At 48.2% G+C, this 16,643-nt stretch overlaps 1 protein-coding gene and 1 pseudogene across 6 annotated transcripts in view; one reads left to right on the forward strand and one right to left on the reverse strand.

Annotated features, from left to right (window-relative positions):
* The window catches only part of LOC144113440 (LIM domain-binding protein 2-like), a 302,492-nt gene that overhangs the window by 230,116 nt on the left and 55,733 nt on the right, over positions 1-16,643 (reverse strand). For 4 of the 6 annotated variants that reach the window (XM_077646521.1, XM_077646520.1, XM_077646517.1 and 1 more), the window contains exon 2: positions 483-1,068. The exons of 1 other annotated variant lie outside the window; for it this stretch is intronic. In XM_077646521.1, coding sequence (XP_077502647.1) covers positions 483-536 — 54 coding nt within the window. In that variant the 5' untranslated portion in view covers positions 537-1,068. Of the gene's footprint in view, positions 1-482; positions 1,069-16,643 lie in introns of those variants that run through there. One more of the 6 variants, XM_077646519.1, reaches the window with a different exon arrangement.
* On the forward strand, positions 12,863-15,096 carry LOC144113106 (uncharacterized; annotated as a pseudogene).

Genomic DNA, 16,643 nt, shown 5'->3' on the forward strand with positions numbered 1-16,643 from the left:
GTGCACGTTAAAGAACCCCAGGTGGTCGAAATTTCCGGAGCCCTTCACTACGGCGTCTCTCATAGCCTGAGTCGCTTTGGGAGGTTAAACACCCATAAACCAACAATGGGTTTGTTTGACATATTCACAAGCGTTTAGATCAAGCACGCGAGAAAGGCAAGAAATATGCACGTGAGAAGGCCACGAAGTAAGCACGCTCTACGTAGGCCATCCGACTGGTTAAACAGAGCTCGGTATCATCATCAAGTGCCTAGCTAGAAAAATGTAGCTCATTAAGCACCGCCTAGTCGGCAGGACAGATCTGCCTACATCAGGAGGCGTCACTGGCACACTCGCGCAGCTCTCCTCTCTGCCTTGTTTACATGAACCCGAGAGCCGCGGGTCGAGTCAGGGGATCGAGATGAGCAAGGTCAGAACACAACTCGAACAGAACACAACCGAAGGTCAGAACACAAGAACTCGATACGAGCGAGTCAACTCACGTGCGCGCCCTGCGCGGGCCCCGGCTTCTGTTCTTCCTTGATGAAAACGACCATCCTTTGCGGCGGAGTTGAGGGCTCGAGTCCAGTCTTCTCCCCGGCCCGACTCGGCGGCGTTTACGTGAACCCAACAGCAGGTTTTCCACCCGACAACTTGGCCCTGTCTGGTTCATGTAGCCGCCGCTTGGGTGGCGAGGGACAGCTGCCCAGTGGCAGTGAAGTCGCCTTGAAGGAGGCGTTCCCACTTCTAGAAAGGTCGTTGACCCCTGTTTGCAGTGGCCTGTGGCAAAAGCGCGGGCGTCGCCGTTCTTAGAAAAAAAGGGGACCCTTTGTCTTCCGCTGGCGCACCGGGCTGCTGTAGGGATGTGCTGCTGCGTCCGCCCTGCAGCCGACTGCTCTTCGGCGCACCCTCTTTCCCTCAACCGGGGGGAGACGGGGTCTCCGAGGTCGCCGTGACCGCGAAGGACGGGGAACCGGTGCCACGCCGAAGCCTCTTTGTGGACACGTCTGCTGTCAGCCGCGAGAAATTCCTCTAACGCCGGAGGTCTGCGGTCCTAAATAGTCGCGCGGTTGTGCACGCGGGCAAACGCTGGAAAAAAAAAAATGTCCAGAAAAATGAGTTACCGCACCACTGACCTTTGTCAGGTAGACACGAACAGCTATATACGCACGGTCCAAGCGTTTGAAGGCTTCCCACGTCGGCCACACGTTCTGGCAACGGGCTGCAATCAGCCTTATTTCTTTGAAGGGGAAACTGCGACCTGTTTTAATGTCCCCCCCCCCCCCCCATTTTTTTTTTCAGGAAGTAAACCTAGAACCCTCCAGCTTCGGCGCTTTAGAAAACGATCCGCGCAGTGAATTCTCCGAAATGCTACTAAGGACTTCCAACGAATAAGCAGCACCCGGGCTCTGCGAGAGATTAAAGAGATCAGAACTAGCCGTACATACATGTACGGGGAATTTAAAAGCATAAAAGTGAAGAAAAAAAACACCCTTGGCTCGTGCCACTACGCATAAAGGGCCCAGGAAGTAACGACAGCCTGTCTGACAGCTGCAGAGGAAAACACCGCAAAGCCCTAAAACGTGCGAGGCTCATATTCTTTCCCAACGCATCGAACAAGCTGCACATCAAAGCGCCAAACAGTACAGTACAAAACGGCCCCAACTGCTTGTTATTCCACTGCAGAAGCGGATCATTTGTACACACTTTAACGTTAGATGACATCGGTAGCCTCTCCAGAATAGAATGAAAAAATGAACAACCATAAAAAAAATTACAACAAATTGAACTCCATCGGCGCCCCAGTCATGAAGTGACGCTTTTATGGGAATAAATTCAAGCAGCCAACCTGCGGTGTAAAGACTAAGCGTGGCTTTTTTCCCCCTATTTTTCTCCGCTGGCAGGAACCACCGACAAAGTTTGCGCGCAAGCACACGGCACAGCACTCCCGTCGAATTTGTGAAAAAATTCCGCGAGCATTATGGGAGCAGTCTCAACGCACATATATACTTTGCGTCCCGTTCTTTTCGCTGGTAACTTGTTCCGGCAGATCAATCTGCCGTGCACGTAGAAATGTTTTCGCAGCGCAGTTTCCGACATACAGAGTCGCTCCAAAGATCTGACGCAGCACGCGGCGTTACACTGCGATATGTGCGTCAAAGAGAAAGATCTCGCATTTCGGCAAAGAAGAATCCAACTTTGAACTCGCTTATCAAAGTACGTTCTCTCCCTCTCAAATACAGACATTCTGGAACAGCGCCCCCCGATAACATATACAGTAAGCACGGTACACAATAAACAGTAAAATTCACGGGACATTTCACACGGTATCCAAGAACTCAGCAGACCGGAAAATAGAAACTCCCAAGAAGAAACGGCATACGGTGAAGCTGAACTCGAACGGAGCGACGAGGCAAAAGGCTCAACTTTGATCACAAAAACGCGTAAAAGGCCGGATTTCTCAGTGGCTTTATTCTCCACCTGCAGCTGCCGGCACCGAAAATGAAAAGGATTACTAGGCAAACGCTGGATTTTCCTTCAGTCGGCGCAAAGGCCTGAAGTCCGGGCAATCCTCATTCCGTCCTCACGGACCATTGGTAGATCCCGAGCGCACAGCTCATCCGCACCAAGGCGTTCAATACGCAAATTTTGTATCGTAAGCTGCACTGGCCGAGGTTGACCATGCATCCGAGGCGTACGCGCATGCTGGAGAGCCGTGCTGCGCATGCGCGAGGAGCAAAGACGTCACAAAGGTGAATAAAAAAAGCCCTGTGTCGAAGCTGGGAATCGCACCAGGGTAGCCTAAATGCGGTGAAGAGGAAAATAGTCATAGGGGAAAACCAGATGTATGTGTTAAGAGACAAGAAAGGCAATGTCAATAGCAATATGGATAAGATAGTTAAAGTAGCCAGAGAGTTCTACACAAATCTATACAGTAACCAATGTCATCAGAACGTTAATGATAGAGATAGTAGTGCACAGCAGTGCGTCATCCCGCCAGTAACGAAAGAGGAAATACAGAAAGCCTTAGGGGAAAAGCAGCTGGTGAGGATCTGGTAACAGCAGATCTGTTGAAAGACGGAGGGGAGATTCTGCTAGAAAAACTAGCCACCCTGTATACGCAATGCCTTACGAACTCGACCGTACCAGAAGTTTGGAAGAACGCGAATATAACCTTAATTCATAGGAAAGGAGACGCCAAGGACTTGAAAAATTACATACCGATCAGCTTACTGTCCGTTGCCTACAATATATTTACTAAGGTAATCACTAATAGAGTCAGGGCAACCTTAGACTTTAAACAACCAAATGATCAGGCAGGCTTTCGTAAAGGATATTCCACAATATATCACATTCACACTATCAATCAGATGATAGAGAAATGCGCAGAATATAACCAACCCCTATATATAGCCTTCATTGATTATGAGAATGCATTCGACTCAGTGGAAACCTCAGCAGTCATACAGGCATTGCGGAATCAGGGTGTAGATGAGCCTTATGTCAAAATACTGGAGGATATATATAGGAACTGTACAGCTACCATAGTCCTCATAAAGTCAGCAATAAAATTCCAATGAGGAAGGGCATCAGCCAAGGAGACACGATCTCGCCAATGCTATTCACCGCCTGTTTACAGGAGGTATTCCGAGGCCTGAATTGGGAACAGTTGGGGATAAGAGTTAATGGCGAATACCCAAATAATCTGCGATTAGCTGATGACATTGCCTTGCTGAGCCACTCAGGAGATGAACTGCAAATCATGATCAATGAGTTAGAGCAGTACGGTGGGTCTAAAAATTAACATGCAGAAATCCAAAGTAATGTTCAACAGTCTAGCAAGGGAACAGCAGTTCACAATTGGTAACGAGGTGCTGGAAGTGGTAAAGGAATACGTCTACTTAGGGCAGGTAGTGACAGCTGATCTGGATCATGAGAGCGAAATAACTAGGAGGATAAGAATGGGGTGGAGCGCACATGGCAGGTTCTCTCAGATCATGAATAGCAGGTTACCAATATCCCTCAAGAGAAAAGTGTACAACAGCTGTATCTTACAGGTACTCACCTACGGGGCAGAAACGTGGAAGCTAACGAAAAGGGTTCAGCTTAAGTTAAGGACAACACAGCGAGCCATGGAAAGGAAAATGATAGGTGTAACGTTTAGAGACCGGAAGCGGGCCGAGTGGGTGAGGGAACAAACACGTGTTAATGACATCCTAGTCGAAATCAAGAGGAAGAAATTGGCTTGGGCAGGGCATGTACTGCGAAGACAAGATAACCGCTGGTCCTTAAGAGTAACGGAGTGGATTCCAAGAGAAGGAAAGCGTAGCAGGGGGCGGCAGAAGGCTAGGTGGGCGGATGAGATTAGGAAGTTTGCAGGCATAGGGTGGGCGCAGCTGGCAAAGGACAGGGTTAATTGGAGAGACATGGGAGAGGCCTGTGGCCTGCATCGGGTGTAGTCAGGCTGATGATGATGATGATGATGAGTGAATGCGCGCCTTTCATATATTAACTCTTCCGAACCAGATGTCGCCGCGCTTACGATACGTATATCCTGTTCTTAGAAAACATAGCGCAAAAAGGACACGGACGACAAGAAGTGGACAGGACAGGCGCTAACTTGCAACTTTATATTTCGAAAAGCCACCACGTCTAATATATAGGAGCCGATCACCACCATCAAGCGATGAGCATGCGCAAAGAAGAGCACAATCAGGATTACAGCGTGTGAAAAATAAGCAAAAAATTACGATAAAATAACAAAATGAAAGCACGGGGCCGGTAGACAGGACATTGGGCACATTGGGCAGACAGGACGATGCTTCAATGACAGGGCCAGAGAACATAGATTATGCGTACGCAACAAATCAGGAAGTAACCTGGCCGACCATTGCAAAGCATGTGACACAGAGCAAAAGAGTGGATGCTATCCAAAAATAGATAAAACAGAATTCTTAACATCAGCTAAAGGAAAAACGGAGCGTGAAGTCATGGAGGCGTATTTTATAAGAAAAGCTGGGAAAAAGTGCGTCAGCGCACCTTCTATTCAATTACTGGACAGTGAAGTTGAATTCCTTGATGGCTATCTGTAGGTGTGAACCATGTGTCAAGAATATTTATGGTGTTGTGAACTGGAACGGTTCCGCTTTTCCTTTGGGTTTTCCTGCTGCTTCTATTCCTTGGCATTTTATTGACTTTTACTTCAGTTGGTATTTCCTTTCTCATATTTGCATCCCCCCCCCCCCCCCTCGTTGTTTTAGCGTGGAGCCCTCTACACTCGTGTTTTATACTTCTGGTTTCTTTTTCTGTTTAGGTCTTTCTGTATTTTTCATATACATATATTTCATTGTTTCCTAGTTTCAAACTTTTTCAATTTTTTCATTTGATTATGTATAGTATCACAGCCCTTATCTGTTTTTTGGCCTAAATTTCTGCTATCTTTTACTTCCATTGCCATGACCCATAAATGTAGTTTCCCCATTGTCATTCTGTCTTTCTTCACCACGTGCTTGTCTCAGTGTGGAGCCTTGTACACTCCCCTCATCTTTTAGTCGATCTGTTTATCTCCCTTTTTGCCGCGTTATCTGTTTGGTTCTTAACCTTGACAAGCTTGTAAAGCGCTTTTTGCAGTAAGTTTCAGTACACGATGTCTCTTTTCTTTCAGTGTTCCCCCGGCCCCGTGCTTTCATTTTGTTATTTTATCGTAATTTTTTGCTTATTTTTCACACGCTGTAATTCTGATTGTGCTCTTCTTTGCGCATGCTCATCGCTTGATGGTGGTGATCGGCTCCTATATATTAGACGTGGTGGCTTTTCGAAATATAAAGTTGCAAGTTAGCGCCTGTCCTGTCCACTTCTTGTCGTCCGTGTCCTTTTTGCGCTATGTTTTCTAAGAACTGTTACCAACTAGCCCAAACCAAGCTACTGTTACACGTATATCCTGGCCTAGCAGGGCTAGGCCATCATCAATTTTTTCACCGAAGCATTTATTATACACAGAACCGGTTGACTGAGCTGACGCGGAGTCACGACCCCTTCGTGTTCAGAAATTCTGGACTTCGAGAAGGACCCATCCCAGGGCCGCTGGAGACTTCACTGGCAAATAAATGCTTTAAGCACATCCCGAAAACGTGCCGGCGCAGATGTTTTCGGACGTGCGTAGTACATTATATAAGAAGCAGCCTTCCGCTCTGGCCTAACCTTGAATCTTATTTTCTTCCCATATTCTTCGGCACTGGAAACCAAAAACCGCTAGACGCTACGCCTGACCAAAGCTCGGCGGAATCCGCCATAGGGCTGTGGCAGAATCGGGGTTCTGGATTTTGGATCCACAGAACCTCGTGCCGTGCTGACCCGAAGCTTCCCACCCGCTAACACGAAGCGCTAATTGTTGCGCTTATATATAATAAAAAATACTTTAAATTGTTACGCCCTCTGTACTAGCCACGTCGCGGCACCCGTAAACAACGTGACTCGCAAAAAGAAATAAGTTGGAAACACAGGAGTGACTGATGCTCAGTGCGAAAAAGTTAGAAGCCGCCGTCTCATGGACTTTAAACTTCAGACACAAAAGTATTCTGGCCACTGCTCATGAGCGACTTGCTCGCTGATGCTGCAGGCCCGAGCCGTCAGCGACTGATGAAAGAACAGATATGTTAAGAAGGGAGCGCTTTTTGAAATCAATGTCAACCATGGAAAACCCCGCAGACTGTCTGCCGTGCCTTCACAACGACGTAAAAAGGCCAGAGCCGAATACCGAAGCTTTATTTTACGACTTGGATCGCACATTTCCTTGGAATAACATATTTAACAACGTTTCTTTTATATTCCCGCCCCATGCTTCGCGCCATTGTTTGCATGCTGAAACTCGTTGTGTCAAAGATGCTCACGGCGTCTCGTGCGGTTGCGGACAAACGCCACTTAGCATTCGAGGTCAAGTGACACATACGGGCCACTACCTGTGGCGGTAACCCGGTAATGTCCTCGGAAAGCTCCCCTAATGGCTTCACACAAAACTTGTATTCCCATCACAGCACAGCCGACGACGTACAGTACACAGGCCGCTGCTTGGATTCCTGGGAACCGTGCGCACGACAAAGGCTGCGCGAGGCGGACGATCAGGAGACGGCGCGAAGACGGATGGCCGCCGTGACCCTTGCCGCGCCACGGCCGCCAGTCAAGGCGCGTGCCGGAACAGCAGCGCCGGCGGCCACCGCCGGCAGACGGCGCTAGCGAAGCTTTGCGCGCGCTACGGCACTGGGGAACCCTGAGTTCCAGGTCGAACGCTAGGAAAGCGTGAACGGCTATCATACCAAATGAGATCACTTAGCTCTGACACTCTTCGCCGCGATGCCAAATAACGCGCGTCGATGCCAGTGAGAAGAAGCTACATGACGGCCATTGTTTCGGTGTCCACACGAAACTACAACGCCACAAAAGCCATTGCTCTTCGTCCAACACGGACAGTCATTTGGAAAGAAGCGGTTTAAACGGTAAAAGAAGCTGCAACCGAGAATCGCCGTGACGGGAGTCAGCGAGGGGAAACGACACGAAACGCCGAATGAAAATGCGGACGATCTGATAATGCTACCAAGAAGTAAAGCAGGAACCATTCATTATCTTTACCGTAAAGAAAATTAATACAGACAAATCAGGAGAGTTGGTCGTGTAGCTTTCATAGAGCACCCCGTAGACGACTTCAAAGGCGTTGCACGCAGTGCCTATGTAGGTATCTATACAGGCGTTTGAACAAGGCGTTATTAGATTTCTAGCACAACGCCCATCTACTGGTTGGTATTAGCGCGCCGTTAATCATGAGGTTGCCAGCCAAGTTAAAAAGTCCACTGAATAACGTTCCTCCAGTAAATAACCGACACCATGCTGGTTTTCATGATCAATCGTTTATGCAAGCGCCAGTAAACAGAGACCAAAGAAGCTTGCCTCGCACAACTTGCGTCAGTAAAATACTGACCGGTACGCCCACCACCACTCAGTCTTCTATTAGTTATCACTTTTCATTTTAAGACTTATCGCAGCCTTGAAAAAGTTGAACAAGAAAAAGAATTACAAACAACGTAAGCAGATACCAGGTCGCCGGGATAACGACTGCGATGCCCCGTCTCTGCTCCCGTAAGCTTGCCAAACGGCGCCGACGCGACGCGGCATGCGCAGGCCTCGACACTCTCCGTCGATGCGCCAAATGCGCGCCAGTGTTACCTCATTGTCGTCCAGGGAGGCCCGGCAAGCGCGCGTGCTCCGTTCCGGGCGAGCACGGGAAACCGCCCCGGCGGCAGTCGATCCATCACCGCGATTCGCAAAAGGCGAGCTCGCAACGCAAGAAGGCTTATTGCGCCGCGACGGCCAGATTTCGCAGGCCCACGCGTGCGAGGCGATAAATTCAGGCCCTGCCAGGAACACGGCCGTGCCAAGCGCAAAGTGCCCGTATATGCGGCGCGCTTCTGCTCCCGCGGGGAAAAGAATGATGGCCGCCCGGCCTGCGGCGGCGGGCCCCTATCACCGGCGGCCAACGGAGGAGGGTCGCGGCTTGGCCGTGTCACGCCGCAGTCAGCACGTCGGCCGGACGACGACACCCTCCGGCCCCAGGAGATATCGACCGCCTCGCCTCGGCCGACCTGGACTGCGCTCGAGTGCAGCATGAGGAGGAGACGCCTGCCGACACTCTTCCAGCCCAAAGGCTTCCCAAGGAGAATAATGAAAAGGTCCAAGATATATGCAGCAGTGTTCGGTAAATCCCTGCCCCTGACATAGTGAAGACCTGGCACGAGCTCCGGGCTCAGCACCAGGTTCGGCACCGCTTTGATAGCAGCGGGCCTAGAGGCCGGTTCACGGCGGATAAATGCGTAACGAAAAGCGCAGGCGACTCATGGAATAGCCCATGAAGGCAATATATTGGAGGTGGGGGGTCTTTCCTGTAACCGCTGATGTACTGCCTTAGTGACAGACACATGAGCACTTCTACTGCCGTCGAAACAAGACAGGTTTAGGTTTATGGGGCTTAGCGTCCCAAAGCGACTCGGGCTATGAGGGACTATGAGGCTTTGAGGCTATGCAAACTCGCTGTGTGTTCAGCGCTGTGTGCCGCTTCTTTCTTCGTTGTTTTGTGCGCTGTAGTTTCTTCAATAACTGATCTGTACCGACAGCGCACAACTTCTGCTCGTAGAGAGCTAAGCAGAAGACAGTACATGGAGGAGCCATTTGTACAACATTTCGGCTCACGCAAGGAGAGCTAGCACCGTATTTTGTATGAACCAAGTTGTCGGTCAAGAAGTTTGGGGCAGAAACACATGCCACGGTACAGCGCGCTACAACCTAACTAGTGATTCGAACCCGGCGGCGGCGGTCGAATTTCGATGGAGGCGAAATTCTAGAGGCCCGTGCACTGTGCGATGTCAGCGCAGGTTAAAGAACCCCAGGTGGTCGAGATTTCCGGAGCCCTTCACTACGACGTCCCTCACAGCCCGAGTCGCTTTGGACGTTAAACCGCACAAAAAGCAAAAACAAAACGGTGATTATTACATCCACAAGAACTGTCTTACAAGTTACGACAAAGGTTGGTGTTTCGTGCCTATATACACACACGTCCAGTCTATCCATGAACTGCACAGTCACGTTGAGCTTCAATATGCCGCTTTTGTAGAAGAATTCGAGGCATGCTTGCTTATCGTCAGCAACAGCGCGTCATCTAAAGGTCACCAGCAAGCAAGCACATCAAGGGCAATGGAGCATGCCCAGAGCAACGGCAGGCTCTGCAAACAGGGACACACGAAAGGCGTCCTTCGATGTGTCGGAAAAACAAGCTATAGTCACCAAACAGTGCGACGGCCTGCCGGCATAGGAGAGACACGATAATACGGTAAACAGATGCACAGCGCACATTACGTGACTTTTAACCTTGCAGCGTCAGGAGGAGATTACGAAAGGGCCACCGGCATTTGCGAAAGCAGCACAGCCGCCTCCCCCCCCCCCCCCCCCCCCCAATCGACAGTCCCTCTCAAATCCAATCAAGCGAACCATTAACGCCTCGCGCAAGCGAAGTCTGAGACCCGTTTGTGTGCGCACGTCACAACCACTCACACGGCGGACAGATACGGGATCTGATATAATCGAACACGAAAACTGTGGAGAGAGGACAGGAGAGAATGAGAGATAGGAAACATAAAAACATAAAACGACGCCCACAAAAGTAAACGAATACATTATGAGCTGTGCGCTATCAGATTTAGTTCTGATTCTTTGGTTACTCCCTACTGTGTGACACTGTTGTAATATCTGCATATGAGTAAACACCTTTGTGACCCTAAGCTTGTACTAATACTGCAGCCCTGTCGAGACTCAGATAAGATAGGATTGCACAATAAATAAAAAAAAATCTGCTGAAATTATACCCGTGACATATTTTCGGAGCCGAAAACACAAAGATAGGTACTAAACTAAAAAAAAGGCACATTGGGCCAAATATTTAATAGGCCACAGGCTTTTTCATTTTTGCGTACTGTTGTACGTTCTAGATCAGTACCTGGCGCGAGCCAGTCAGCAAAGCGTGTTCAGCCTAAACAATTGTGTTCCTCCCTTGATTCACGCGGAAGTGCAGATTGCCTACTGAAACTGCTCTTTTAATTTTACCACGACCTACGGACGACAGCACGAAAACACTTTGAATGCTGGCCCAATACTCGCGCTCAACAAATGCTCGGCGTCATTTTGACGCTGAGTCCGTGAGAAAGTTTCATCGATTGACCATCTTTTCAGAAAGTTATAACGGTGCGAGAGGAAAGGTCATCAAACTGCATCATGTCAGATGTCGTATTTTGAGAGGTTTCTTTTCCCGGTCCATTCTTGACGTTTGCTGGCTATGAACCCTGACGTCACGGGGGGCACCTGCCAATGAGCTAATTAGGATGATTCGGAAAATGAATCGGCCCACGTGGAGAAAATGCCACTAATGCTATTGAAGATTGGCGCTCGATAAAAAGGAAGAGGGCGCGAAGCGATCATGACTCGCGCACAGCCTGTGCGCCATATTGGCAGCCGGGATAAAGGCTGTGCCATGTCAGTGCACGTGCTGCTGTACGATGTTTTTTGAAGCGAAAAGCTTCACTGCGCCAGTCAACACAGCGCTTCGCGCGAGCCGGCGTATGTCGGAGCACGGGTGACGTCACGCACAGCGCAGTTTCTCTCTCTCTCTCTCGCTCCCTACTCACTAATGCGCATGCGCCACTAGTAGCACCGAGAGACAGGTGTTCCGCCGCTGCGCCTTTCCTCAAAATAATAATAATAATTGTTTTGGGGGGAAAGGAAATGGCGCAGTATCTGTCTCATATATCGTTGGACACCTGAACCGGGCCGTAAGGGAAGGGATAAAGGAGGGAGTGAAAGAAGGGGGGAAGAGTGGTGCCGTAGTGGAGGGCTCCGGAATAATTTCGACCACCTAGGGATCTTTAACGTTCGGATCGGACTGTTCCAGACTTATGATCCTCTTCTGGTCTGTCAACACTGAGCAACTGTTCTCGAGACCGCGACGCGCGAGTATAGTATATTCTAGGCACTATAACGTGAGCTACGCACGGTCCAGAGAAGGCGTTGAGGTAGTTGAGGCGTTGCACGGACAGGATTTTTCGCGGTGAAGTGTTCCGTATTGTTCTACTGTGCTTCGGTGAATGATAAGTAAAGTGCTGGAAGCATGTCAACAGCGCGAAATGGGTTTACGCGTGCATGATAGATGTTGCTTGGCGGTCGGACTACAATGTTGCCGTTGCACAACTCCAAACATAAGACGATCGAGGTTCGCAGTGACTTCTGCCAAGTAACCACAAGGAATTCTGTGCATTCGGCCGACAAGTGTGCGCTTCCTACATCTTGCGATACGTGTATTGAACTGCTCAGCACTTGCGTGTCTCAGTAGTGATTGAGGATCGTTTTTCCGTGACACTGAATCGGTGCTTTCAAACACGCACAGTACCTGCTACAAGCGCTGACTGAATGAAAGTCGACGCGCAAGGTAGCGTGTTTACAAAACGTAGCTCGTTTTCAAGGTAAGTGGTTGGAATTCTGTGCGCAGCATATCGCCATATCACGGCGGCATCCGCGTAGTGCTTTTTAGCTGCATCTCGAAGCCTGAATGCTGGATAAAAGGAAAGTAAATCGCTCTGTATCGAAGAAATAAATTTTTTTTATCCGCCTGTTGTGCAAGACAAACAGCATGGTTAGCAGGGGAACGAAAAATTTGCGTTCATGAAGACAACTGGTGATGGGATTTGTGCTGGCATCGCAAACATACGACGTCGACTCTGCATGCATATATGAGAGGTTTCCTGTCTTTGCTGATATTCAAAGGAAGCGCAGAAGGTTTACTCCATGTTGTCTGGCTCATGACTCGGGCAGCAGACTATTTGGAAGGCCAGAGCCGTTGAGATTTCAAGGTAACTGCAACAGGGCTTCCTGACGTTTCCTCCTCTATCGCCATGGTGGTTGATGCTGCTATGATGCTTGGCTGCTTGGAGGTCAAGCCCTAACCGTGGCAGCCGTTTTTTTTTTTTTTGAAGCGAGACATCAGGAAAGTTGATTAGCAGCATTGTGCTTAAAAATATCGCCCATATGTGACAGGAGCCAGTGCCCAGTTACTGATGCCATCCCTCAGCCAAAAGTTGGAAATCTCAAATGCATCCCGAGTATGTGCGCCTTTTAGGAGAGGAATTTAGTTTGTTGCTTAAATCTGTTGGATCCGCTCCTAGAGCTCTGCTATAGCAAGGACTGCAAGCATACCTTGCATTTACCGGGTGCGTCAAATATTTGAGAACACACGTTATAGGTGACACCACATCCTCTGCAAAAAAGCTAAAAATTTTTTTCGCTGCAGCTGACCATGGCAGAGCATCAGCTCACTCAAGAAATGAACAGGCATGCTGTCATAGTGTCCTTGGCTGCAGGACACCCCGATCCAGAGATTGCGACATTCTTGAAGGTTGCCCCATCATTTGTCTTCAAAGTTCGGAAAGAAGTGGACACTGCCAATGGTGATGTGGACGCAGTTTCTCAAAGGAAACGACTTTGGCGGCATTGTGACACTCTTAGGACGCCAGAATTCATCAGTCGCGTCCAAGCTGTCATTGATGAAGACCCTGGCAAATCGATAATAGCCATCGCCAAGGAGGTGGAAGTTGACGAGGCCACTGTCAGACGCGTGGTTCATGACGACCTTCGCTACAAGTCCTATGCTATGCGGAGAGGACAGTTCATGTCCGAGAAAACCAAGGAGGACCGCCTGAGCAGAGCTAAGCGCCTCCTGAACAAACTGAAACACCAAGAGGAGCCTAGAATGCTGCGGTTTTTCTCCGATGAAAAAAATTCGCCCAGAACCAGAAGGTCAACCGCAGAAATGATAGGAGGCTGTGTCAAGGCACTGAGGAAGTCCCAACTGGGATGAGGACAAAATTTCCAGCATGAGTCTTTTTTCTTTACACAGTGCGCGAAGTCATTGGAGACAAAAATGAAGTGCTGTAGGTGCCCTATAGATGATCTCAGCGAGCGGCAGTTAAAGAGAAGAGTAAGGTTAAGAGAAGAGTAGCCGAGTATTCAAGACCATCTTGCACATATCTTTCCGACTGCCTTGCATTCTGCAAAAAGGAGCGGAAATGCTAGCGAACAGGCTGAAGACAATAACCTTGACATCGGAGCTACAAATGATTTGGATGAGTTAGGAGCCATCGACTATGTAGAACCTAGCTGCAGCTCAGAGGCTGGAGGAATTAGTGATAACATACTTGCCACAAGTGAAGAACAGCCAAGCTTGGCCAGCGAACTGGAAACAGGGGGCGTGATACAAGAGCTTGTGCATCACACTTTACCTTGCTTCTCAAAGTATTAAAGAGGCATGGCCACCCTGAACTGCCTGGTGACGCGAGAACCCTCCTGAGAATACCAATGTCTTGTGACGTGAAAGAGATGGGATCTGGATTGTATCACTACTGTGGAATCAAAACAACCTCGCAACAAATTATGACCAGTGGCAGCATCACAGGAGACACAATTGCACTTCTGGTCAACATTGATGGGTTCCCCATATCGAAGCGTTAACAAAACAGTTCTGGCCCATACTGGCCTCAGTTACAGAGAATGACAAGCTGAAGCCATTTGTCATAGCTTTGTTTGTAGGCAATGCAAAACCCCACAGCATGCAGGAATATCTTGATGATTTCATTGCTGAGATGAGTACCCTGCAAACAAAAGGAATAAGTGAAGGTGGACAAAAGTGCGCAGTCAAACTGCATGCATTTCTTTGTGATGCACCAGCGAGGGCTTTTTTGAAGTGTATCAAGGGCCATGGAGGATACTACAGTTGCAAAAAATGTACTCAGGAGAGAACCTTTTCCACAAGAGCCAGGAAAGTTATCGTCTCAGAAGTTGGGTGTCCACTAAGAACAAACAAATCTTTCCAAAACGAACAGCAGAAAGAAAACCATCACCAACAATCTCCACTACTTGCTTTGCAGATTGGCATGGTGAGTGATTTCCCACTTGAGTACATGCGCCTCGTCTGTTTAGGTGCAATGCGGAGGCTTCTCCACTACTGGGTGCAGGGAGGGCCACACAAGGCAAAGCTGCCAGCACGTCTTCAGATTGCCATTTCAGGAATGCTAATGGAGTTGCAAAAGTATGCACCTCATGAAATGGCCCGCAAGCCAAGAAGCCTCTGTGAATTGGAAAGATGGTAAGCCACAGAGTTTAGAAACTCCCTCTTCTACTTTGGTCCTGCAATACTGAAGAACAGCATTGAGAAGTGCTACTACAATCATTTCATGAAGCTTAGTATAGCACTGTCCATCCTGGCATGCCCCGCACTTTGCCAATGAAAGTTAAATACAGCAGAGCACCTCCTCAGAGAATTTGTTGTGGATTCTGAGAGCCTGTATGGTGAAGGAATTTATGTATGTAACATACATTCTCTAGTGCACCTAGCTTCCTGCTGATGTGACGAAGCATGGACATATCGACTCCTTCTCTACATTTTGCTTCGATAACTTCTTGGGTGAACTGAAGCAGGAGCTAAAGTCAGCAAACCGGCCACTGCAACAAATTGTCAAGCACCTTTATGAATGAAATCAACTCCCTAAAGCATGCCCAGTTAGGCAAGCAAGTTTGCACACGCCACACGATTGTACTATTGAACAGATGTACACCAATAGCAGCACCGGCAGCAGTATTTTGGCTGATGATCCCACTAATACAAGGAAAGCTTCCACACGAAGCCATATGTGTTTAGCATTCGCTAGACAAAATGACTTCAAAGACCCATTTTCAAGCATATCACCCCAAAAAATTAGCACAAGGCCAGGCAGGTTGCTGTAAAAACTGGTGGCTCCTTAGCAGCACTGGGGCCGAACCTCACACCTCTTGCACATAAGATGTATATGACATTGTGCCATGATGATTACTCAGCAGATGACACTCTCTACAATGCAGGTAAACATACTACTTTTCTAAGACTATTCCATGAAGCACATTGCCACAACCTCTCAGTGACCTTAGGCTATCCAGGAAAAATACACTGCGCGTTCTGCTTGAAACACTGCATGTGTTAACATGCGGTAGGCTTCCCGCAGAGAAGTGCAGATTCCTTGCTCTCACATCTCAAAATCTGAAACTTACCGCACAGAAGCTCAGACAATCAGGGACCTTAGCCAAACATCATTTCCTCTCTGTGCAGTTGGCCACAGGCACATAAAAGCATCTTGTAAAACGTTACTGACGATACACGAAGAGGAGAGCATTTTTACAGCTGAAGCGTTGCACAAGGGACATTACAATTTGTTGTGACCTGCTGCACTATCCCCGTTTAATGATGCAGTGTGAAAACCACTGGAGAACACATTTTTGCAAAGGGACTGCATATATATTCAGACACTGCTTATGCTAGGTTGCATACTTTCTTTCAATTCAAATCACATGCAGCTTACACAATCTGCATGTTGCTGTGCTCGTGACTTTTTCATTTACTTACGAAAAAAGAAATTCCACGCCCTCACAGTTGGCCCGTGAGCAAGAGGAGCTAAAAACATTGTATCAGAACAACACAAATGAAATATAACAATATACTTGAGAGTACGACATTCAATTGTTCCACTTGACAGCTTTTTCGACAATGGTCTAAACTTTACTTTTCAGATGTTCTCAGTAGTACACTTCACAGACTCTAATGACATCGCTGCAATACCATCAGCATTGGTGCATAAAAACAAACCCTTCTGGCCACCACTCAAGAGTTCAGCAAAAGTAAATGCTGCCATCAAGCACCAAAGGCAGCATGAGACACAGTGGAAACAGTTTGCTTGCAGAGTACTCTCAAACACAAGTAAGTATATAGCCCGATAAAAATGCTATTAATCAAAGATTACCTTTTTTGCTATCCGAGAATGTAACACTACTAAAAACTTCCTGGCTTAAGAAGGCAATAAGACTGCTCATGCCAAATTAGCTTCCTCGTTATTTTATGTGCAACCTGGCAGTGACCTGCTAGAGAGCAGTGCAAAAGTGGCAACATGAAGGCACCCAGCTATAATTTCATTTGAGATTGGACAAGCAAATGCTACAGTGAAATGTGCAGACAGTGCACTAGCACGTGTGCCAAGGTGTTTTAGCTTGCATCC

This window comes from Amblyomma americanum, chromosome 1 (assembly GCF_052857255.1).
Source record: "Amblyomma americanum isolate KBUSLIRL-KWMA chromosome 1, ASM5285725v1, whole genome shotgun sequence".
NCBI lineage: Eukaryota > Metazoa > Arthropoda > Arachnida > Ixodida > Ixodidae > Amblyomma > Amblyomma americanum.